This window comes from Sapajus apella, unplaced genomic scaffold (genome assembly GCF_009761245.1).
Source record: "Sapajus apella isolate SASKATOON/1434 unplaced genomic scaffold, GSC_monkey_1.0 scaffold26, whole genome shotgun sequence".
Lineage (NCBI taxonomy): Eukaryota > Metazoa > Chordata > Mammalia > Primates > Cebidae > Sapajus > Sapajus apella.
In genome coordinates, this window is record NW_022436966.1 from 17,008,842 (window position 1) to 17,031,935 (window position 23,094).

The following is a 23,094-nucleotide window of genomic DNA, read 5'->3' on the forward strand; positions in this document are numbered from 1 at the left end:
AAACATCAAAATAAATGAAATGTAAAAGCTAAATTAATTTTACTAGACTAGACTAGCCAAAGGGTCCACAAGGTTGCAAGATTATTTGTCTACTTTTATTGTTTAAACAGAATTAGCTTATTGATTTTCACTTAGCAGAATATTTAGAATATTTCTGCCTCCCAGGCAACTAGGTCCTATTTTCCCCCAAAACCATTACATCTTCATTATTGACTCAGAAGATATCAGTCAGAAGATGGATTTTCTTAACTGATGACTTCTTCATTGTAAAGATTCTCCAGTAATTCAGCATAAACTTTACTAAAAATAAGTTTATGCTGAAAAATAAAATAACTGAAAAGGGATTAAATGATGGCACAAATCCGGGAACATAAAGCCCTCAAGCACTGATCATTGTAAAACTTCTTTGTTAAGGAACCCTTAATGCTATGGCTTGAATATGTTCCCCTAAAGTTTACATGTTAGAAACGTAATTCCCAACGCAGCAGTGCGGGAGGTGGGGCCTAATAAGAGGTGATTAGGTCCTGAGGGCTCTGCCTTCATGAATGGATTAAGAGCATCATCACTGGAGTGGGTTAGTTATCAAGAGAATGGGCCTGTTGTAGAAGCAAGTTTGGCTCCCTCTTGCTTGCTTGCACTCTTGTGCCCTCTTGCCCTCTTGCCTTCTACCATGGGATAATGCTGCTTCTTCTTCTTCCCCCACCCCCCGCCCTTTTATTTTTGAGATGGAGTTTTCTCTTGTTGCCCAGGCTGGATTGCAATAGTGTGATCTTGGCTCACTGTAACCTCCGCTTCCCAGGTTCAAGCGATTCTCCTGCCTCAGTCTCCCTAGTAGCTGGGATTATAATGCCCACCATCAAACCCAGCTAATTTTTTTGTATTTTTAGTAGAGAGGGGGTTTCACCATGTTGGTAAGGCTAGTCTTGAGCTCCTGACCTCAGGTGATCCACCCTCCTGGCCTCCCAAAGTACTGGGATTACAGGCATGACCCACCGCGCCTGGCTATTTGCTTCTTAACCACACATCTTTATTGTTACTTACCTCCTCACATGGACATGTCAGAGCATGAACACCTCACACAATACCTACTACCAAGCTGTACCCACATGGAATACACAATAAGTATTTGTTAAATAAATGAGTATGTGTTTATTCTCAATCTCTCATCTACACATGGAACAGTGCAGATAAATACAAAGCAAATGAGATACAAGCAGAATTTGGCTTCCTACTACTGCCCACATCCATAAGTCTTATCAGCTCATGCTTCCCCTTATTTCCACTTATGTTTCTTTTACTATGTTGTTTATCTCTGGACACACTCTGATTAGCCTTTAATTTGTTGTAATAAATCTCTATTATCCCTGACATTATTTAGCATGCATGGCTGACTAATTAGTCAACACAATTATTTATAATGAAATTGCCATAGATTTTGCCCTTCCCTTCAGTTAATGCTACCCTCCCCATTTCACTGAAGAGCCTTACTCCAAACTAGTTCAAGTATCAGCTGTAAAGTAACAGAAGTAAAGTGCCAAAGAAAGGAGAAAATGTCTTGTCTTTTGCCCAAAGGTTCCAGGAAAAAAATCATCAAAACCCATTTAAATGGGACATAACTAAAACATACGAAGAGCCTGGTGCCACTGTTTTGTCACTAGATTACTCTCTTCCAAACTTGAATTGATAAGCCATACTCTCTCATCCAGTACAAAGACAGTAAAGAGACCTAAGAAAATCAAGTCTACAATGGAGTAGAAAGGAAAATCCTTCTCTCTGATTTTCCAGAGACCTATCCTAAAGGAACGTGAAGAAATATGAGAAAGTAGACATAGAATGCCCATGCTATACACATGGCCAGTCCATTTGTAGTCTGCCATCTGAGACCTGACCAAGCAAAAGAAAGCTACTATCCACAAATTTTAGAAGTATACAAATTACAAATCCCAAGTCACTTCTACTATAGTCCCTTTAGCTCTCTGTTTCCCAAGAAATGTTCAGACTCATCACTGTGGTGCTTCAAAGAAGATGTGGTTGATTCTGATATTGCTAGATGAATTGCTGCAATCCTGACAGGTTCCCAACCAGGCACAGGAGTGCAGAGAGTATTTAGAACAATGGTTCTTTATAGGTCATGCCGTGCATGGTGAACTTTCCACCTATACACAGAATTTTTGTCAGAACAAACACATCCTCATTGTTCCATGTCAGAAGTCCAGGCACAGGTGCACAATCCCTGGAGGAAGTCAGGTGAGTAGCAGGTAGGGAGCAGAGTGGCCAATCCAAGCCAATTAGATATACAGGTAAATGAGTCTCCTTTCTTCCTTTCCTGGTAAGAGGAAGGACAAGAAGTTGGAAGCGGCATGGAATGCAGTTTCTGGCTTCTTTACCCAGAACCTGCCTAAGTAAAACTGAGTTAACACTCTGGTTTCTATTAATATACAAATCCATGCGAAATTAGACTTTCTATGATGGCTGGGATTAAAAAAAATAAGGTCTTAAAACATGTTCAGCACTATAACTGGACTTTGTGTTGCACTGAGGAATCCAAACACTTCATTATAGGTTATCATTCCAAAACAATGAAGAGCCATGTAAGAATACAATGTTATCACTATTTCTTTGGAGAAAAAGATTGCCCTTTACTAAATATATGTAATTTTTGATTTTAAACATTTAAAGGATCTTCTTTTGTGAAATTATGATGTTAGCAGATGATTATTTTACCATCTATACCTAATGAAGTAAAAAGTTGGCAATTCCAGTTTATTCTCAGGTTTTATTTACCTGTGAAATCTAAATTCTGGTACTGCTAACTCAGAAAATCTCTATTCCAAGCCCCTTGCCTGATGGATAAATATTTTGTCCACAAAGGTTGATAGTATGCTAAAGGCCACATAGCAAGAAAGTGGCAAAGCCATTTCCAAATCTAAAACTCCAGCTGGGTAAGTGTGCCATCATTAAGCCCTTCAGGTAGTTGGTGTATTACATCATTCTTTTTAAACTCCATGGGAATTTAAGTCAATTATTTTAAAGTGTTTTAAACATATTTTAAATAAATGTCATTTTTATTCATAATTAAAATAGAATTTATCTAAAGAAGGTTTATAAAATTGTTTTTCATTGCTGTAAAGCTGTAAATAAAGTTTAGATGCCATATGCCAATTCTAGGTAACACATATTTCCTTAACATATGGGTGAAAGTTCACAGGGATGCTCAAAATGTAAAAATAACTACATATGCTTTGCTAATAGAAATAATCAAACCAGCTTAGCTCTCTTTTTCAAATGAATGTCTGCTGTATACCTGGCTGTATAGACTCTAACAAAAATGGTTCCATTGAAGACAGATTTATGTGCTAGACCAATAAACCCCACAGTGGGCAATTTTGAGACTGCAAGGGGAAAAAAGCCAAAGAAATTAAAGATGAAAACCACATGGTACATAGTTTGAGAGCAAGGGACTGAAGACTTTATCTCCATTTAAGTACTAAAGAGATACACACACACACACACACACACACACACACACACAATTTTCAAGCCTGTTCTTCCACAGATTTTGAAAAGCTTGATTCCAAACTGTTTCTCATGAAAGTCAGTATACTAGGGGAGCTATTCATGGCAAACCACCTGGATAATGTTTATTCCTAGACCTCAAATTGATCATAATTATAAATGTACTCTCTTCATAAGTGTCCTCATATGTAAAATAAGCATCTAAATTCAGACACTTTCTCCCAAGACTCCATAACCAGAGTAATTCTGGTCAGCTTTTGTAACAGTGAAGAGGACTGCCCTGCCAATCAACATAGACCATTTACAACATGCACAGCCGAACAGATTCTTTTAAATTCTTCACAGCATCCCCCTCAAAAACTGATGTCTCTCAATTGCCTTTGTCTGTTATCTTCACTCTCTTTTCCTTACTATAAGGAAGTGACTCTTACCTCACTTTCCTGTTAAATCACATCTAATCCATCATCTGCAGATACGACTAATGACTTGCCTTTCAGGGTCTTATTATTTTGTTTGGGTGGATGGGCGAATTGGTACTTGCTGTCTAGGGAAACAGAAGAGATGCTGAATTAATGAGCTTGGTTAATTTGAATTCTCAAGAGCGGTTCAACAGACCAGGCTGCTATGAACAAAAATCTGCAACTCAGGTATTTTGACCTTTTAAATGCCATCAAAAGGGGAATGTAAGTGTACTTTACTTCTGCCTATAGTAGCATAAATCAGAATAACTGGCTTAATTAGTTTTGTTTGCAGTAAGCTGAGTTATTAAAAACACAACTCCTCGAGAGCAGTTGGTGTTGCCATCTGGCCCATCCCTTTGCTCCTGGTCTCTTTCCCTTCTGTTTCTTGCATTCCAGAAACCAACACTTTCCTAGACACACAGTACTTTGGCTGTGAATGCAAGTGGCTACGTAAGGACCAGATCTTAGTCTTAGTCAGACCATCTTCTCAAGAATGTTTATCTGGAAAGAATATGGCCTTGTGGTGAGGAGAGTCTGTGTGGAAGGAAGATAGGTGCAAGATACATAAGTATTAATGTATTTTCTCATGTAAACGAAGGTTTAATACCGTTAATGTAGTACGTGAATGTTCCTCGTTGTATTGTGACTAATATGCATAGGGAGTAAAGGGCTGTAATTAGTATGTTAAGTCCTATAAGCATGTGGTGATGTTTGATCAGGAGAATGAAGCTATGGTTACAAAGATTTCCCATATGAGGTTCATGGTTGGGGGTAAGGCAAGGTTAGTGAGATTTGCTAGACATCATCAAAAAGCTGTGAGTGGATGTAGTGGCAGCAGAAAAGATACTAAAGTTGCTGGACTTCCAGGTTAGGAATAGGGATACTCCTTCCATTCAAAATGCATTTTGGTAGTTGTCCATCCAGCTGTAAACTGTGTGTCCCATCTGGCTGAATCAGAGGTTTCCAGGCAATAGATCTGAGCTCACCTAATAGATCACCAGGTCTTCTTTGGTACTTTTCTAAGCCGGAGGCTAGTGATACTCATCTTGCCTCACATTCTTGTCACTGCACGCCTCTAGTTATCTGGGATTTCCAACAACAATTGAGAAAAACAGGTTTATTATTACATTTAGGGTCTTTATCATTACCATTACCTCTACTTCAAGTGGCCTCTACGTCTAGAATAAATGTCTTCTTTATAAAACTGACTCCGTACCCTGGGAGTCAGCTTGATAGTTTCTAGTCCTCTACTAACTGTCATCTGGCCTTGGACAATTCACTAACCTTCTTTGGAAGTCAACTGTTCCATTCAGAACATGGGAGGGTTGAGTACGTCACAGCTCTAATCGTAGAGTATACTTTATGACTTTAAGTTCTATGATTCTATGAAGTTCTAAACTAAATGCAACTACATTGTCCTTATGTCTTTCTATTCTTTAGCATTTATATACATATATTCTCAACTGAATAAATAACTATAACTATATACATCAATAAATGCATATACATAAATAGGCATGTGCATATTCACTACCAGTTGGGTTTTGTCTTTCCTACTGATAAGGAAACACACACCATGCCACCAAAAGCAATTCATGCATTTTAACATTTTTTAAGAACCAGCAATTAGGGGCACTTAGAAAGTTATAGCTACATACAGCCCAGATCAGGGATTTCCTAAAAGCCAAAAAGTCCCTCAATAATTAGGAGAAAGATGAGAAGACTTTTCACTTTTCTTTATAATCAAGATTAGAAGGCAAAATTCTGAGTTTAATGCAATGAGGACTATATCTGACTAGATCTCACTAGAAAAGCTAACTCACTCAGGGAGTATCAGAGACCACTGTCAAATGCCTGATCTTCCAAAGTTAATCTAAACATTCTACCCCTCAACCACACCAGCAGGCAAAACTGGTGCTATAAATATTTTGTTTGCCAGATTTTAAAATGTTTAAAGGATTCACTTTCCTTCATATGGCTGAAATGAAGGGGAAGGAGGTATAAAAAGAAGTCATTCACTATCTTTAAATGTAATGCACTTAAAGTTCTGAAATATACATACAAGAACACCAAATGGGGTGTGTGTGTGGAGAGAGAGATGAAATAAATGAAATATAGTTTTTGAAAAATTACCAAATCTACTCTTTTTCCCTTAGATATGTCCTGTCTCATAAAGAAGCCTACAGAAGGCCTAAATAACTAAGGTTCTGATGAACTTTTAAATAAACAAATTAAAACTATTAGATATAATTCATCCAGTAATTGAATATGTGCCTAATTTTGATCCAGAGCCAGGACGCAGTCCCAAGACTTCTTGTATTCTTCCATAATGATTTGAGACAAAAATTCCATAATACACGTAATTTTTATTACGTAAAAATGGTAAATGAACAGCCATCTGTGAATAACCCAGTTACTGCCTTTTATCTTTGGAACAACAAACCAGTATTGCCCTTATAAGGATGGCAATGTAACCTGCTATTCCTCTGCCATTTTCCCTTTTCAAAAACACCTCTTCTGCCTCTCTACTGCTAAAGAATCCTCTATCTAAGAAAGAGCACAGGTTCTTTCTATTGGAAACACTTGAATGGCACTCTCAAGAGAAAGCAATTTGCTTCAGGAGCAGCAGTAACTTGAACCTCACTCTTTTGCAGATTAGAGCCTTATAAATTAAAGCTGAGATTTCATGTCTGTATTCTCAAGTGTCCCAAGGTCTACTCTTGATATTGAATCTCAAATTTCCTAGCACTCTTAAAAATCAGCCCATTTCAAAACATGAAACTATTCTTACTATGTCCCAGAATCAAATTCCAAATAAACATTTTTTCTAAATATGCTCAATGCTCACCATAAATGCTACATATTAAAATACTATCAAGGGCAACTTGGTTATACCAACGTATCCAAGAAGCAAATGTGTGAGTTGATAATATTATAGAAACATAGTGCCTCATTTATCTGAAATATAATCATGACTCAGAAAACAAGCAAAAATGAAACTTGAAAAGCTAAAATACCTATGGCATGTGGAATACGCACTGAAGCTCATGTAGTTTACTCTTAGAAGGACACCTCATGATCATTTATCCTTATTTTAAAAACATTTCTAAGCAGGGCAGTTATCTGCATTCCCAAGCTATGACCAGCCATTGGAAACATCAGAAAAGAATTTATAAACATTGAGAAAATGGGTTAAAGTCAGGCCTGCTGAGGTCAGGAAAGAGTGCAGCTGACATCATGGCAGTACTAGAAGTGACTAGAAATCTATTTTCAGGAGATTTTAGAAAGAATATTCATACAGGGCCATTTAATGTAGGAATCCACAGTTCTATCTCTAAATATCAAAAGTAAGTCATGGAGCCTACGGTGATACATTTAAGCCTGGAAAACTTAAATCCAATCACAGATACGCTGGCCCAAAGTTGCTACACAAGTAAAACATTATAATTATTTATTTTCTTAAAGCTTTGGCAAACTTTGACTTTACACTCTTATTTCTGACCAGTGGAGCTCAACTAAGATCCCTACCCCCATGCCTCATTACTACGACTTAACTGTATAACCCTACACATTTTGTATTTGTATTGCATTCACTTATTCACGTACTTAGGCATTTGTATTCATGTATGTGTATTCACTTGACACTTGTGAAAAGCTGTGACCTGATGAAATAACTCACCATAGCTTACCACTTCCCGACATCCTTTGTTCTCAACTATTTCAGGTAAAATGAAATAATAAATGCATCATTAACTCAATGGTCACATTTTTTTCTATTATATCTTTTGAAAAGTTGCAATGAGCCAGAAGATATAAACATTTCACTAGCTTCAATTGAGTCTAGAGAACAGGATTATAATCAGTTGAAAGAGATTCTTGGTTTACTTTACGGCAGCAACTAGTTTATGTGACGGGATGCTAGATACATTTGAACATATGCTTGACCAAACAGAAATCAACTGAATGTTTGGCATTGTGCAGAGGCAATATTAAAGTTACAGAAATGTATGTAAACATATGTACATATATATACACACAATGCTGGCAGACAGACAGACGGGCAATCTTAAGAAGAAGATGAAAATGACCCTCCAGATTTAAATTACATTTATAGCATCATGCTATCATTGTCAGCAGAGTTGAAAACCTTACATTGTGCTAAAAAATATCTTTCTAAGCCACCTAGGTTTTCCAATAGTTTGCCTCTGAGATATTCTGCAATTTTCTTAAACAAACTACATTTTCAATATTAAGCTTTCTATATCATTAAGTCAAAATGTATCCTATGATAAATGTAATATGCTTTGCAAATGCAAGCATGGTATAATAAATTAATTTTATCAAAACCTTAAATCAATGTCTCATCAAAGTGCATATAAGGTTACCAAATTACAGTACTCAAGATTGAGGAAAAAAAGCCATTATTTACTTCTTTAACCATCTGTCAGTTCACACAATAGAAAATGCACACAGAGAGGCTCAATTAAAGCCAATTCTGGCATTCCATAACTGCAACTGTCAAAATTTTTCTCCCAGGAGACACTCAATTTCTATTGTCCAAATTCATTCATAAGTGATGTTCTGACTTTTCTTAAGCAAAATAAAAGATTTATGAGAGCAATTATTCATGCTATAGTGCACACGACTCAATTTACAGACAATCCTGCTGCAGAGAAATACTGCTGGGGTCTTCCAAATGCAGGTTATCTGACCCCTCATAGACAGGGGTGATAACACTTTGTGTTATCAACATTTTTTGTTTACTCATTAATAACTTCAACAGAGGATAAGGAGCAGTCCTAAAACTCAGGGCGAAACCTATAAAGTGGGAGATTTGAAATACAATATTCTCTTGCGGGAAATATGCATTAGCATTGCAAGCAGTGCACCGACATCTGCCGTAAATAGGTTAGAAACTCAAGTGCTCTTCTTTTTCTATTTGGATGTGAAGGCTTTAAAAAGTAAAGCAGTCATAAACCTCTCATATGCCAGAGTTTCCCCCAAATTAGCCTAACAACTCCACCCATCAAAAAACACAAATTTTCAACCCATATCCTAAAACAGTATGTTAGTAGACAACTTTAGTCTAGAATGGAATGAAGTTTTATGGTAACAGCTGGGGTCCATCCTTCTCAGTTCTGGAGTTAAGCAAAGGAAAAGGAGAAGTTAGCTTTTCTTCCTCTCAGGAAACTTAAGTGTTTAAAACTTCCACTCACAGCAACTCATCTTAAGCAAAAATCTCTCATTGAGGGCAATGATTTTCAACTGGTCCGCTCATTAGAATCACCTGAGGAGCTCTTTTTGCAAAGTGCCCAAGCCCAGCACCAGACCAACTCAATTTGCATCTCTGAGTGCAGTGCAGGGCTCAGTCACCTGCATTTTTTCAAAGCTCTCACAGTGATTTTAATCTGCGACCAGACTGAAAACCACTGCTCTAAAGCAATGGTTTTGAACCAGAGGCATTCTGACTACCCTCCACCCTGAAACACTGACAGTGTCTGGAGACATTTTTTATTATCACAACTAGGGGGGATGCTCAGAGGTAAAGCCCAGGGATGCTGCCAACACTCCTACTAAAATGCATAAGGCAGCACCTCACAACAAAGAATTATCTGGTCCAAAATAATAATAGTGTAGCTGTAAAGAAACCCTGAACTAGAAGAAGAGTTGTTGAGAGAAACAGCCTACTCTTTCAATCTTGAGAGATACCCTCACAAAACAAGAAAAGAATCAATAGGAAGCTTTCAGGAGGAAGACTTACAACCCTGACACTCTATTCAGCAAGACCAAAGTAGGTCTAAATGGACCCTGTTCAATGCAAGTGAATGATTTCCTCATGCTTGCTCTCATTGGCTAGAGTGATGTTTAAGGAGGGCACAATGCTACCGTTCACTGAAACTTGCTCTAACAAGGCAAAGGGAATCAGACCCACCAGGATGACTAAACAATTCCTTTTTTTTTTTTAAGAAGAAGAAAAAAGGTAATGAAGAGTATCGTTTTGTTGTCTATTGTTCCTTCTTATTTGGCAGTAGCCAGCAATATGTGCTTCTAGAATTAAAATCAAATTATTTTCACCATTTTTTCTTCTGCATTCACTGTATCTGGTGGGGGAACTTCTTGTAAGGATCTCTGATCATCAGAATCTTCTTCGTCTTGAAGGGCAATAACAAACAGAGCTATTGCTAGAAGAACCTAAATCATCCAAGACATCCATGACCTGAGCTAAATAGTTACCTGTTAAAGCAAAGGCCTGCCAGCTAGGATCTGGAAGCAAAACTCCTTCCTTACATTGTGGAAGCAAACACTTTCACCTAAGAAAATTCCATTCACCCTTGAATGTCAATGGAATCAAGTAAGGGTTGAAACCTCCATTCTCAATACTTGAGGCTGTCAGTTTAAAAACATTTATAGATAGCAGTGGTTATTTAATTACTTAATTTACAAATCTGAAATAAGCAACTTGAATGGACAAATGCAGTAATGTCTAGATGTGATAAGTGTTGAATCTACTTCCTATTTGAAAATGGAACTCTACACAAACTAGAAAGAAACCATTGAACAATAACTTCTACAGAATTAAATGCATTCTTGAGAATTTTGTGTAGTTTGGAGGTTTGTTTAAAAGTTTCATTTGTTTTTGCTTTTGTTGTTTTCTATACACCTACTAATTAAGAAATTATTCTACAGACTTAAGATGTTTTTAAGAGAGGAAAAACAGCTAAAATTTATCTTTGCATTCACCCAAAAAAACTCTTTAACATGTTCAACTATTTCATCCACTGAGTTTGTAATTATAAGCACAAGTAGATTAACAAATGCTCAAGGCATTGTCAACTAAAATAGCCATCTTTTTCACTAATGTTCTCTCAGTGTGTATATGTATGTGTTTTGTGAGGGAATGCATATCTTTACAGGTAGGACAATTTCCTGCCAATGTATATTTCATTTCTGTTTCAGTTTGCCATAATGTACACACACTTCCCATTAGTTTTTACCTGCTTTTTGTTCATGTAAAAACATGCAAGTGCTCATCCTAAACACTCATATTTCACACCAACCCCAAGCAGAATGACTCTGGAAATGAGTCAGCAAATCTGCAATTCTGAATTAACCTTGATATTGCTTCCTGTCTATTTACACACCAATGACTTGAATAAACGGTGTGAGGATTTAAAAATACAGAAAAGCAGGTCTTACCATCCATATCAAAAATTAATTTGTAACAGCAGGATAAATACAAGTTACCAATGCCCATGTTTATAGGCTGATGATCCATAGACATCTCATTGTGCCACTTCATTTTCCAATTAATTACTGAAATTAAAATGTAATGCAAATGCACTGCAAATATACTCTGAGGATATCAACTGTCGGCATAAGATTGGTCACTCAAGAATGAGAAAACTTGAAGTAGACATAAGATTTCAACTACAGTATCATTCTATTACATCAGTTTTAACTAAATTAAATTGTTAAATTTTAAGAAACAATTACCTGCCCCACTAAGTTTATCTGTACCAGGTAATCAATAAGCTACGATGTACTGTCATCTTTACCAGGAGATACACCTTACTTACCATGCAAGGCACTGTTTAAAAGCTGCAACTAAAAACTTTTCTTAGAAGTCAAGTCAAATGATGATTAAACTAGAGGAGTTCTTTAGATAAAGGAGCCCTTTGGTAAAGAGAAATTGTTTTTTTAAGTGATCAACTTTCCCCTAATATTTTCTTTTTAGTTTAAGATACAAAGTTTCCTTATAATTTACTTCTCAAGCTCATCAAAAAGTAATCAAGAAATGGAAAAATCATTAACTTTACCTTCCCATGACTCTATTATCCCCCCTCCAAAGACAAGCTTCATGGCCAATGACCAATCTCATGATAGTAACATAGCCAAACTTTCTTTTTGAATGACTTGCATCTCTTATACAGAATTGGGTAGCCAAGAGTGTCTATAGCAATAGGGTGGGGGTGGGGGCAGCATCTCCACAGCTCTTGGCAACAGTTAGTGAAGGTTCAACCTTGGAAAGGCACCAGCCAGGAAGCCTCAATGCAACAGGTGAATTGGCTTCTCTGAGCCTCCACCTCTTAAGTTCGAAGTGGTTTCAGATCCAACATCCAACAATAAAGCAGTGGCCTCCCATGTTTCCAAACTTTTTATTTCCATTTGTACCTAAAAGAACATGGCTTGCATTCGAAGTCAAGTTTCAGGAGTCAATTTTCAGCACTATGAGAAAAGGATTAGGATAAAATGGAATCCAACAGGTAAATGCCCAAATACAATATTGAAAATTTACTCTTCTTGTCACTGCTAAAACTGGCAGCCTCCTCCATTACTGCTTGGAGTTGGCTGCAGACTCCAGAGCACCTTTTAAATAAAGCAAAAACCCTCAGATATTTTCAATTAAAAAAAAACCCACAGTTTATAAAATCAACCATTTTAGCTCCAACTCAACCAAAGGTAACATAAAAGGATTGTGGAGTTTATTTTGGTTTTTATTCTTTAAGAAATCATTTTTTTCTCTCTCTCAAGTTCGAAGTGGTTTCAGATCCAACATCCAGAAAATTGAACTTCTTCCAAAAGGTTTAAAAGCCCAGGTTTAGCACTGCCTCAGCAAGTGCAGCAGATGTTATGATTTAGAAACCAAAAGAGTGTCCAAGCACATCTGTACATTTTAAAAAGGTACATTCAACCAACCAGGAAAGATGTCTCTTGCAATGGAAAACCACGTATTATTTGGAATATGTATAAGGGAGTTCAGTGATAGTGTTGGTGTGTTTTGAGTGAGTAAAAAAGGAATCAGCTGATGCATTTTAAATGTAAAGAAATTTCACAAATTCTGACCCCCAACACAATGGAAAAAATCCTCATGGAAAAGTCAGGCATATTTATAGGCATTTGGGCAAACCAGCATCAAGCCTGTTTAGGAACATCGTATTTCTTTTCTAATGTTATTGGTTTTTCATAAGAAATATTCATTTCTTCTTGTACATAACCTATTAACTGAATTCAAAAACCTTTTGGCAACCATTCCACAAGCAAGCCCTTGCAGGAAACAACACACCACTAGGAAAATGCTCAGGTTTAAGGTGAAAGACTCTTAGAATGGTTCTATGTTTTATCTCCAATACCACAGATTTCACCTTGACAACTCAGGGTCCTAAGGAGTTACTGTTCCTCTCCCTCCCACCACCTCTCATCCCCAACCTTCTTCAGGCTGAGTGATAACTGCATAAAATAAAAACAGATGGAGGAGAAGAACCCGACATCATGATTTTGGGTCCAACGTTTGCTCCTTCCCCATACCCACTCCCTAGCCAGCACCTGCACTCTCTCACATGGCTGGAAAGCCCGTAATCTTTTATAACTATCTGCTGAGTTTCCCAGCCCAAGCAGCGCCCCAGCACGTACTGACCCACCGTTCATGCCACTGTAGACATTGCGGTGATGGGGTGACCCGTCCTCCTGCGCCTGCCGTCTGAGGGTGCCCTCCCTGCTGCCTCCTCCGCTGCCTCCACCTCCTCCACCGCCGCCTCCGTGTTTGTGATCAGGGCTCCCTCCAAAATGTTGTTTGAGGTGCTCCGGGCTGGTGCCCCTGGCTCTGGGGAGATGCTCTAGGCTGCCCCCGAGGGCGTGTTTCTGAAGATGCTCCGGGCTCCCTCCACTGTGCCGGGTGTGTTCAGGGCTGCCCCCTGACCGGTGCTTCTGGAAGTGCTCCGGGCTCCCACTCAGCACGTGCTTAGGCAGCGTTTCGGGGCTGCTCCCTGGATGCGGGTGCCTTTGCTGTTCGGGGCTGCCCTTGCACAAGGGTTTGTGGTGCTCCGGGCTAGGTCCTTTGAGTGCTTTGGGGTGATCTGGGGTCCCGCAGGCCCTGGGTTTCTGTGGATGCTCGGGGCTAGTGCTCCTGTGCTTGGCGTGCTCCGGGCTGCCCTCGCTCCGGGGCTTCTGCAGGTGCTCCGGGCTGCCACTGCTCGCATGGTGCTTGTGGTGGTCTGGACTGTCAGTGCTGCCGGTGCTGGAGGTGCTGCTGCCGTCACCCACATCCCGCACGTAGGGCGCGGTGGAGGCCGTGAGCTGGCACAGGCTGGCCTGGCTGTCAATGGAGCAGCGGCTGCCGGCGCAGCCCGCACCCTTCTCTTCGTCCAGCAGCACGCAGAGCTCCTTGAGCTCCATGTTCTCCTTCACCACTTCCTCCTGCTTCACCTCCAGCTCTTTCAGCTTCTGCAGGTATAAGGCCACTTCCTTGTGCATCACCCCGGCAGTGTAGCGACCCAGTCTCTGCCACTCCCGGGACACCCTCTTGCCTTTCTGCCGGTCATCATCCAGGAAGCAACAGAGGTCCCTCAGTTCCTGGTTGTCCTCCTGGAGTTTCTGGTTGATATCCTGAAAAGAGAGAGACAGCCATTTAAGGGAGGTATGCATCTGAGGTGTCAGCAGGCTAGACTTCCTGGAAAGGGAGAGAGCCTGGAATTGGTGAATTATCTGTGAGGTTAGGGGAAGAGGTGAGGGAGCAGCAGGAAGCTGAAGATTTGTAGCTGTCCATCAAAATTAAACTAACTTAAGTATCAGTTCTATCCCTGTACGATACTTTACTTGCATTCTGTCATCTAATTTGTACTAAAACATTTAGGCGATAATAATTATTATGGATTTTTACAGAAGAGGAAACTAGACCTCACAAAGTTTCACTTGTCCAAGGTCATCCAGTCAGTAGTTAGGGAGCAACCAGTCAATTAACAAGAAATCAGTCACTAGAAAAAACAAGGCTCTCCTGCCCCGTTCCCAAGAAAGAAAAATAACTGCTTGTGACCTGTGAAATGCTTAAAAGTCCTGAGACAACAGACCTTTCAACAGAACAAACAGCAAGCACTGCTTAGATCTTCAGCCTGGCATGTAATGTGCAGCCCCAATTCCCCATAGGGAAAAGCACAATTGCCCTCTAGTGGCATTTCCACCCTGCACATCGAGCCCTACTTGCCACACCCACCTGGACATCTCCCAGGCATCTCTCACTTACCTCAAGCCACTGAACTTTAAGAAACCACTCTCCCCAGACTGCACCTCTCAGCAAATGCCACCTCTTTCTGTTCCATTGTTCTTCATATGAACCTGGTCATCCCTGCCATCTCCTTCTCCTTCAACTTTCCATTTCAAAGCCAAACAAGGCTTTGGAACTCTAACTCCAAAATTTAACTCATCTTGTCATTCCCATGTTTGAAATCCTTTAAACTCATGTCCCTTAGGATACAATGTCCACTTTGTATCGTTTAAGTCTCACAAGGCCCCAGATGCACTGACTTAGCCTACTTCTCCTGCATGAATGATGATTCATTTGTTCATTCACAAATATTCAGTAAGCATCCATTACTATGCCAGGTACCAGTCCAGGTGGTAGGAACATATCAGTGGACACAGCAAAGACCTTGACATCCTACAGCTTTTATTGTTGTGAGAAAGACTGGAAAACACACACACACACGCACACACACACACACACACGTAGAACATAACCTCATGCAGGGAAAAGCTATGGAAAGAAAACTGAAGCAGGCTAAAGAATACTTTTTTTCAAGAAAAGAGGCCTCTACAGAGAAGGGAAACATTTGAGCAGAGACCTGGGTGGAATGAAGGAGCCAACATGTGAGTGAAGATGAACCCAGGCAGAGAGAGAGCAAGCATAACAACTCTGAGAGCAAGCGTGAGAGCAAGAGCTCCACATAGGGAGGTCAGCGTGCCTAAAGAACAGAGAGCAAGTCAACAGATATGGGAAAGGGGGCGGAGGGGCATCAGAGCCCAGAATATGCAGGGCGTGGTCAGCCACAGGAAAGGCTTTGGGCTGTCGGAGAGCTGAGGATAGAGGAGTGACATTACATGATTCCTTTCATAAGGAATCTCTATAGAGGTGTGGAAAACACACTGGCTTGGGTGGGGCAGGAAAGAAAGGAGGGTCAGGATAAAATAGAAGCTGCAAGATCAACAAGGAGGCTCCTGCACTGGTCCAGGTAGAGGCAGATGATGGTGGCTTGGACGTGTGGTAGCAGTGGAGAAGGTGGAAGCAGCCCTCCCCATCACGCACTGAGGCTGCGTTTCAGGTCCTCAAAGGGCAAAGCCTTTCCCTGTTTCACTTGGAATGCTCTCCCCAGCCTAGACAACCATCCTGTCTCATTTTATAGGTTACTTCCCCATAGAAACCGTTCTATAGAAGGTCCACCCACAATCTACAGTCTATCATCATCCCTCAGACTTACTACAAAACTTGTAAGCACAAATGCGTGAGTGTAATCATTCATTCTAGACTACATCTTCTCTAGAGTCATGACAACAGAGGAGACATAGTCTAGAATGAACGGTCTATTTACTTCTCTAATTGTCTATTACTCATCTATTTACTTCTGTGTATCCAGAACACAGCACTCCCAGTGTAGACACCTGAAACCAAGGAATTTTTAAAATGACTAGTGGAGTTTCCGCCTATTCTCCATTTATGCATGCAGTCAAGGAGCCAGTAGTTCCTTGAAGAACTGTCGTTTGGTAAGGATGAAATAGGGGCAGCTACAGGGCTGCTCCCTAAGATTTCTCTGCTTCAAAAAGCCTCAAAATCTCTGGTCTTGAGATGCCATCATCCAATCCAGAACTAGAGGTACTCAGAAAGGGGACTGAATTTCCTCAGACTCAGGTTTATTCTAACACTGCCCCTAACTAGGACTAAGAAACAAATTATGAAACACCTGTCAACCACATCCCTCCACCTCCTGACAGTCATGGGAGTGAATGTTGGGGCCTTAGGAAGAAGCGTATACAGCATGGACAAAAAGATGGCAACAACAGAAACTGGGGGCTACTGGGAGGGAGGAAGGGAGGTAAGGGTTAAAAAACTATTGGATGCTATGCTCAATACCTGGCTGATGGGATTAATCATACCCAAAACCTCAACGTCACACAGTGTACCCAGGTAACAAACCCACACATACACTCCCTGAATCTAAAATAAAAGTCGAAATTAAAAACAAACAAAAAAACACCAGCTGGGCACAGTGGCTCACACCTACAATCCAAACCATTTGGGGGGCCGAGTTGGGGGGGGGGTGTCATTTGAAGTCAGGAGTTCAAGACAAGCCTGGCCAATGTGGTAAAACCTATCTCTATTAAAAAATACAAAAGTTAGCCAGGCGTGGTGGTACATGCCTGTAATCCCAGGTACCCAGGAGGCTGAGGCAGGAGAATCACTTGAAGCTGGGAGGCAGAGGTTGCAGTGAGCCAAGATGAAAATATACTCCAGCCTGGGCAACAGAGTGAGACCTTGTCAAGAAAAACCACCAAAAATACCCCCTGCATGTTTTGCCTCTTCTGTTTATCAATCCCCATCACCTCCCCTTTGAATGGGAAAATGAATAAACCCCTCAGCCAGGTCGCCAGACCTGAAAACCTCTTCACCTTTAGCTGTCAGCTAATTATGAGCTGTGATTTTGTCTGTGCATTCCAACTAGAAAATATCATCTTCTACCCCATATGAACCTAAGAGGAGAGATTCCTCTGAGAAGTTTCCCCTGGCACAGAACAGCACCATGAATGAATGAAGGGATGGATGGATGGATGGATGGATGAATGGATGGATGAAGTAACTTTCCCACTCACTGCTTAAAGCCTGTATCACACTCTAGCTAGAACAATCGCTGGGCATCAATTTTTTCTCCTTTCTAATGTGGACATCTTAGCTTCTGGAAGGCAGGGTCTATTCCAAAAGTCTTTCTTTGAATATGTGACACGTCTGGCATGGTGCCTGGCATACAGTGGACACTCAATATGTGTTTATGGACTGATCAGTGAAATACAGGTATTGATTGACTTACGACCTATGCAACTTATGACCACTCAACTTTACGACCACAATAGCTAGCCACAACTGCTCTGCGTCTGGCAGCGCAAACGTTGCCCAGCTGGGTGTACGACAGTGTGGACCAGCTTCCGGCAGCACTACCATCTCCGCGTGCATATAGCCTACTCAACTTACGACCAAATCGTGTTACGACTGGTCTGTCGGAACCAATCATGGTCGTAAGTCGAGCACTAGCTGTAAAGGCCCAAGCCTCTGGCCAAAACAGCCTACAGCTATAGCAACTGAGAAGAATTCCCCTTATTGTTTTCAGCAAGCACTAGCTATGTCAGAGTCTACAAGAATAAGAGAATAAACTATCCCTTGATACTGATGCTTTACAGGAAATCAGAAGCTGTAGATATTTGGAGAAAACAACACTAAACAAAATTAATCTAAGCTCCAAAACGTATTCAACATTTAGTTTAATCCTGGCAAGCTCAAGTCATGTTCTCTTTCGTCTAAATAAATTTCCAGCTGAAAATATTTCCCTTTGACTATTCTACAGCTATTCCTGATTTCTCTAGAGCTGGAAAGTAAACAGGACTGGTGCTACCCTGGGCTTCACGGAGTTAATGCCTCTTCCAAAGGGAGTGAAGCATAACAGTTCTCAGCACTCCAGATGGAGGAGATAGGAGTGGGTATTGGCCCACTCCCTTCTCTGTATCACAGTTCCTTCTTTCTATTATTAGTTTTCTTGAGAATATTATTTACTATCCAGTTCTGAGCTATTTCCTTCGCCTTCTGATGAACACCTAAGCAACCAGCTTCATAATAACCTTGTGAACCAGCTTCTTCAAATCTGCCTCATTAAGGCTTGGGCTTTCTTTTGCAAAACACTAGGTGTCCTTTTAACATTGCCACAGGCCACCAGATATTATCCAAGTGTCTAAATGGACTTTTAAAAGTTTAAGACCACTTCGTTGCACACCAACCAAAGTTCTAATTTATGCCTGAAGACGATGAAGTACTATATCTTCAGTTAAATAATTGTTTTAATTTGTTATTTTGCTTCATTGCAGAGCAGGGTGGTGGGTAGATGGGTGGTTGGGTTAGGGACCAAAGAAGGAAATTAATGCAATGCAGAAAACAAATCTACAGAGATTCACCCCCAAATCAGCCCCCAACTGGGATACTGGATCAGAGCAGCCTGAAGTGTTGGTATATGCTCAGTAGTCCAAAGACATGGTTCTCAGGAATCCAGTTCCTTCCAACATAACCCTAACTGGAATCTCCCTTTTCTACCCCTTCCAAGCAAAGAATGTCAACTCACCAAAAGAAAAGGAAAGCGGGCCTATTTTGAACACTTTTTGTGTGACCTTGAGAAAGCTAGCTAACCTCACTGGGGCTTCTTCATCTATGGTATATTTCATCCTCATAAAACCACATGAGGAATTAAAGTCCCCATGAGTAGATGAGAAAACTGAGGGACAGAGAGTTTAACAGTTTGCCAAAGCTGCCCAAATTGTCAGAATCCAAATCCTTTATCTTTCTACTTCTCAGGGCCCCTACACAGCCCTGGCCCCTAAATGTTTAAACAAAAACAAGTCTGTCAGGGCTAGGACCCAGCCACAGGCCCCTGAAAGCAAAGAATTAATGCTGCCATCTCCTGTGTCCATAGCTACAATAACACCTAGTAGCCTTAAAAATATTTAGATGCAATTTCAAAGTCAGCTCATAGAAAGAGGCATAAAAAAAAAGTATTATGGTCTTCAGTGCCCTATATTTATAGTTCTCAACTAAGAGTGACAAGCCATCAGATGCCCCCCTTAACAAAAAAAGATTTCTTCTTTTCTTCCAGTTAAGCCAAAATAACTAAATGTACTTATCATTTATTCAGTCAACCACATTTATGGATTACTATGATGTCCAAGAAAGCTCTAAGCCAAAATAGAGAAGGGAGAAGGCTGGCCTCTCCAAAGAGTAAAACCACAGCACCCTCCGGGGTGGGCCAGGAGCCTGGGAGTCTACTCCTTGCAGCTGCCCAGGGATGACATGAGAGGAGTAGAGGCTACATTAAAAAGCAACCTGCCCCCATTGTTTCTGAACTTGATAAGGAAGCAGATTGGAAAGTCATTTAATGCCAGGTCATGAATCTAGATCACAAGACTTTCCTACTTGGGTGTAAGTGCCCTTAGCTGGCCTAATAGCTACTTTTCTACAGGAAGCTACTGGAATGAAGCCCAGGCACTCCACCGACCCATTCTACCATCCCCCTCCCCTACCCAAACATAGACCCTCACACACAGTCAATCCACACAACCTCAAGGAAATTCAAGTGTTTCTGAGCTATTATGTTGATGCTTCATATTATTAAAACATGTAATAGTAACTCTTCCAACTCTTCTAAGTCACACTATAGTTCAAACCATGGAAGAAGCTCAAATTAGAAGGTGACAAACTAATGTAATGCCCCCTTGTCCAGCTTTCCCTAAGAAATCCAGATCTTGGAGACACACAGCCGTAGATTTTTATGTCCTCTCCTGATGAGAGTAACTACCATTTTATAGTCAAGTATTAAACCTTCCCCTACATAAAAATAACTTGTCATAACACCCTCAGAAATAGTTATCATTGCATTGTATTGATGAATAAAATGAGGATCTGAGAACGTAATTACCCAAGCTCAACCTCCTGGCAAATGAGGTTTCTAGAATTCAACCCCACCTGAGATCATCTTCCTAACTACACCAGCCTGCCTCTATTCCCCAAAGAGCCTGGTACTTAATAAATACTGTTAGTAATGAATTAAACCAAAGGGAGAGAGAGCAAGCCTGGGGATTTTTCTGAATTGGGGAACTTCCCACCTGCACCCACTCTAGGGACTACATGACATTGAGTTCCAGCCTCAGGAGTGGGCGATCTCCACCTGAACTGGGCCCGGCACACAGCTGGGCCTCGGGCATTCCACCCTTCTCACTCTTTCTTGCCCCAGAATCCCAGAGCTGGAGCACAGAGGCGATTCAGGAACAGCATCTACTGCCTGATATGTGGGGGTGGGAGTGGAGAGGGGAAAAGAACAGCGTGTGCCTTCGGGAATTTTCTTCCTGACGTCCCTACAGTGATTTCGTTTGTGTCTGGCTTCCTATAAACAAAACAGAACAATGAGAGGAAGGAATACCAGGAGGCACCGGCGCTAGCTGGAAGGAGAGGAAGTTTGCGGTGCTCGCCAGCAGGGCGGTTCCCGGCCACCCGTCTGCTGCAGCCGGGCAGGCACACTGCTCGCAGACCAGGTGCTCTCCAAGGAGAAAAGAAAGTTAGTGGGTTTGAGGGGGGGGCATTTTCTCTCTTTTCCTAGAAAAAGGTGGCAGGGGTGCTGGCTCAAAAAGAAAGCAGCACTGACCTACCCTTGGGGTAACCTTTCGAAACCCTGCTCCTTCCATGCTGAGTCTCTTGGCTCCTCCCTTTTTTCCCCAGTCAACCTAGAGGGTTAACTGAGAAGGGCAGTAAGGCAACTCCAGGCGACGCCTTCCAAACTCGGCGAGAAGGAAAGCACAGGAGTTGGTAGAAGACGTGAAGGCAAAGCTTGAGCTCCTATGTACCCGGTGACACAAGACGGCTCTGAGGGTGGCGCCCTGCCAGCCGCTCTCCCTAACAGTGGCGCCCTTCGTCACCCTCTGCCCGCCCAAGAGCTGGCGGTCCAGGGCAGCCGCATCCCCAACCCTCCAAGGCGAAGATCCCCTGGACTCACCCCTTTACTCGCCTTTCCCCTCACTGACTGAAACCCGGCTCCCCGAGCACTGACTTTCCAGCCTCCCTAAAAAATGAAAGGTTCGCGGGCCCTTCACCTCCCTCCCTGCTCTCCAGCGTCCTCCGCGTGCGTGCCTCCTGCCGCAGTGCACCTCGAACAGCCAGACACAAGCGCGTACAGGGGAGAGGAGGGGAGCAGATGTGTCCAAAGTTTGGAAAAGTTTCACAGGGGCTGGGGACTGGGGGCAGGGGATGCCGACCGGGAGAAGGGGAGGATCACCTGTTGAGGGAGGGAGGGAAAGTTTGCCTGGCCCCGCCTCCCCTGGGCACCCCGCTCCCCGCTGCGCCGCGCCTCCCCGCCCGGCCCGCGCTCACCTTGAGGCCGCGGATCTCGCCGAGGTGCAGCTGCAGGCGGCGGTTCACCTCGCGGATGAGGTTGCTGTGGTCCAGCATCGCGCTCACCTTTTCGGCCTCGGCGCGCCGCAGGCTGCGGATCAACTCCTCCTTGCTCCACTGCAGCAGCTCTTCGTCCGACACTTTGGACAGGTCCTCCACGGGCGCGGCCGCGGACGAGCCGGCCTGGGCTGGGGAACAACTTTCCGCCGCCGCCGCCGCCGCCGCCGCCGCCGCCGCGCCTCCGGCCGCCTTCGACATGGTATACGCGCGGTGGCAGGTGCGAGTGGGTGGAAGAGGCGAGGCGACTCCCGAAGGCGCGGGCGCGGCGGGGCCGCCTCCGCCCACACCCCTGTGCGCTCCGGCGAGTCAGCGGCACCGCCCAGGGGCCGCTGGGTTGGGGCGGCGGGGGTCGCGCTGGGTGGCCATCCTACCTTGCCATCCCCGCGCGCGCGCCCGCGCTCCCCCAGGGCCCGGCAGCCACCCGCGCGCTGCTGCGGAGGCCCGTCCCAACTCCGCGCAAGTCCATGGTGAGAGGCTCTGGGGAGCCCGGGGCCGCCGCGGGAAAGCCTTGGGGACGGCTGGAGGCTGTACCCCCGTTCCCCTGCCTTCTCCTTCGCCCGGAGCCGAGGCTGTAGCCCCTCGCACTCTCTGCCTCGCACACAGGCGCGCACGTACACGCACTTTCCTCCCCCTTGCCCAGCTGCAGCCCCCGGCTTCTCCCCTCTCCTAGCTGAGGAGGGCGCGCCGGGCCCCGCGGCGCCTCCCCGGCAGCTCTAGCGACGCCGCCGCCGCGGCTGCCCGAAGGCTGCTGCGCTCCGCCTGCTGCCTTTGCTTCGCCGGCGGCCGCTCCTAGGATGCTCCGAGAAGCCTTCGATTTGCAGAGCAGAGTCGAAAAGGGGTAGAGGGTGGGGGACCGGCTGGAGGAGGAGCCTGGAGCTGGGGCCACCCGTCACCCGCAGCAGCTCCCGCGTGGGCCGGACGCAGCTGCCACGCGACCGCTGCCCGGGCCCCCGAGGTGCGCTCCCCGCTATCCTGCCCGGGAGGGCTGGGGGCGCGGCTCCTTCTGCGCCCGGGCGCGGGTGGGGCTGGAATGGGTAGAAGGTGCGGAGCCGTGGCTGCCGGGCTTTGGGAGGCTCGCGCGCGCCACCGTGTGGCGGA

At 43.2% G+C, this 23,094-nt stretch overlaps 1 protein-coding gene and 1 long non-coding RNA gene across 7 annotated transcripts in view; both read right to left on the reverse strand.

Moving 5' to 3' along the window:
- The window catches only part of CCDC85A (coiled-coil domain containing 85A), a 199,985-nt gene extending 177,153 nt beyond the window's left edge, over positions 1-22,832 (reverse strand). For 5 of the 6 annotated variants that reach the window (XM_032292080.1, XM_032292079.1, XM_032292078.1 and 2 more), the window contains exons 1-2: positions 21,916-22,696; positions 13,397-14,360 (exon numbers count right to left, since the gene is read on the reverse strand). In XM_032292080.1, the coding sequence (XP_032147971.1) occupies positions 13,397-14,360; positions 21,916-22,194 (1,243 nt within the window). In that variant the 5' untranslated portion in view covers positions 22,195-22,696. Of the gene's footprint in view, positions 1-13,396; positions 14,361-21,915 lie in introns of all 6 variants that reach the window. The other variant, XM_032292076.1, reaches the window with a different exon arrangement.
- LOC116560607 lies at positions 2,930-13,390 on the reverse strand. The gene is made up of 2 exons (XR_004273044.1): positions 9,200-13,390; positions 2,930-9,167 (listed from the first exon to the last, which is right to left on the reverse strand). It is a non-coding gene; the product is annotated as an uncharacterized LOC116560607 (long non-coding RNA).
- Positions 22,833-23,094: the final 262 nt, after the last annotated feature.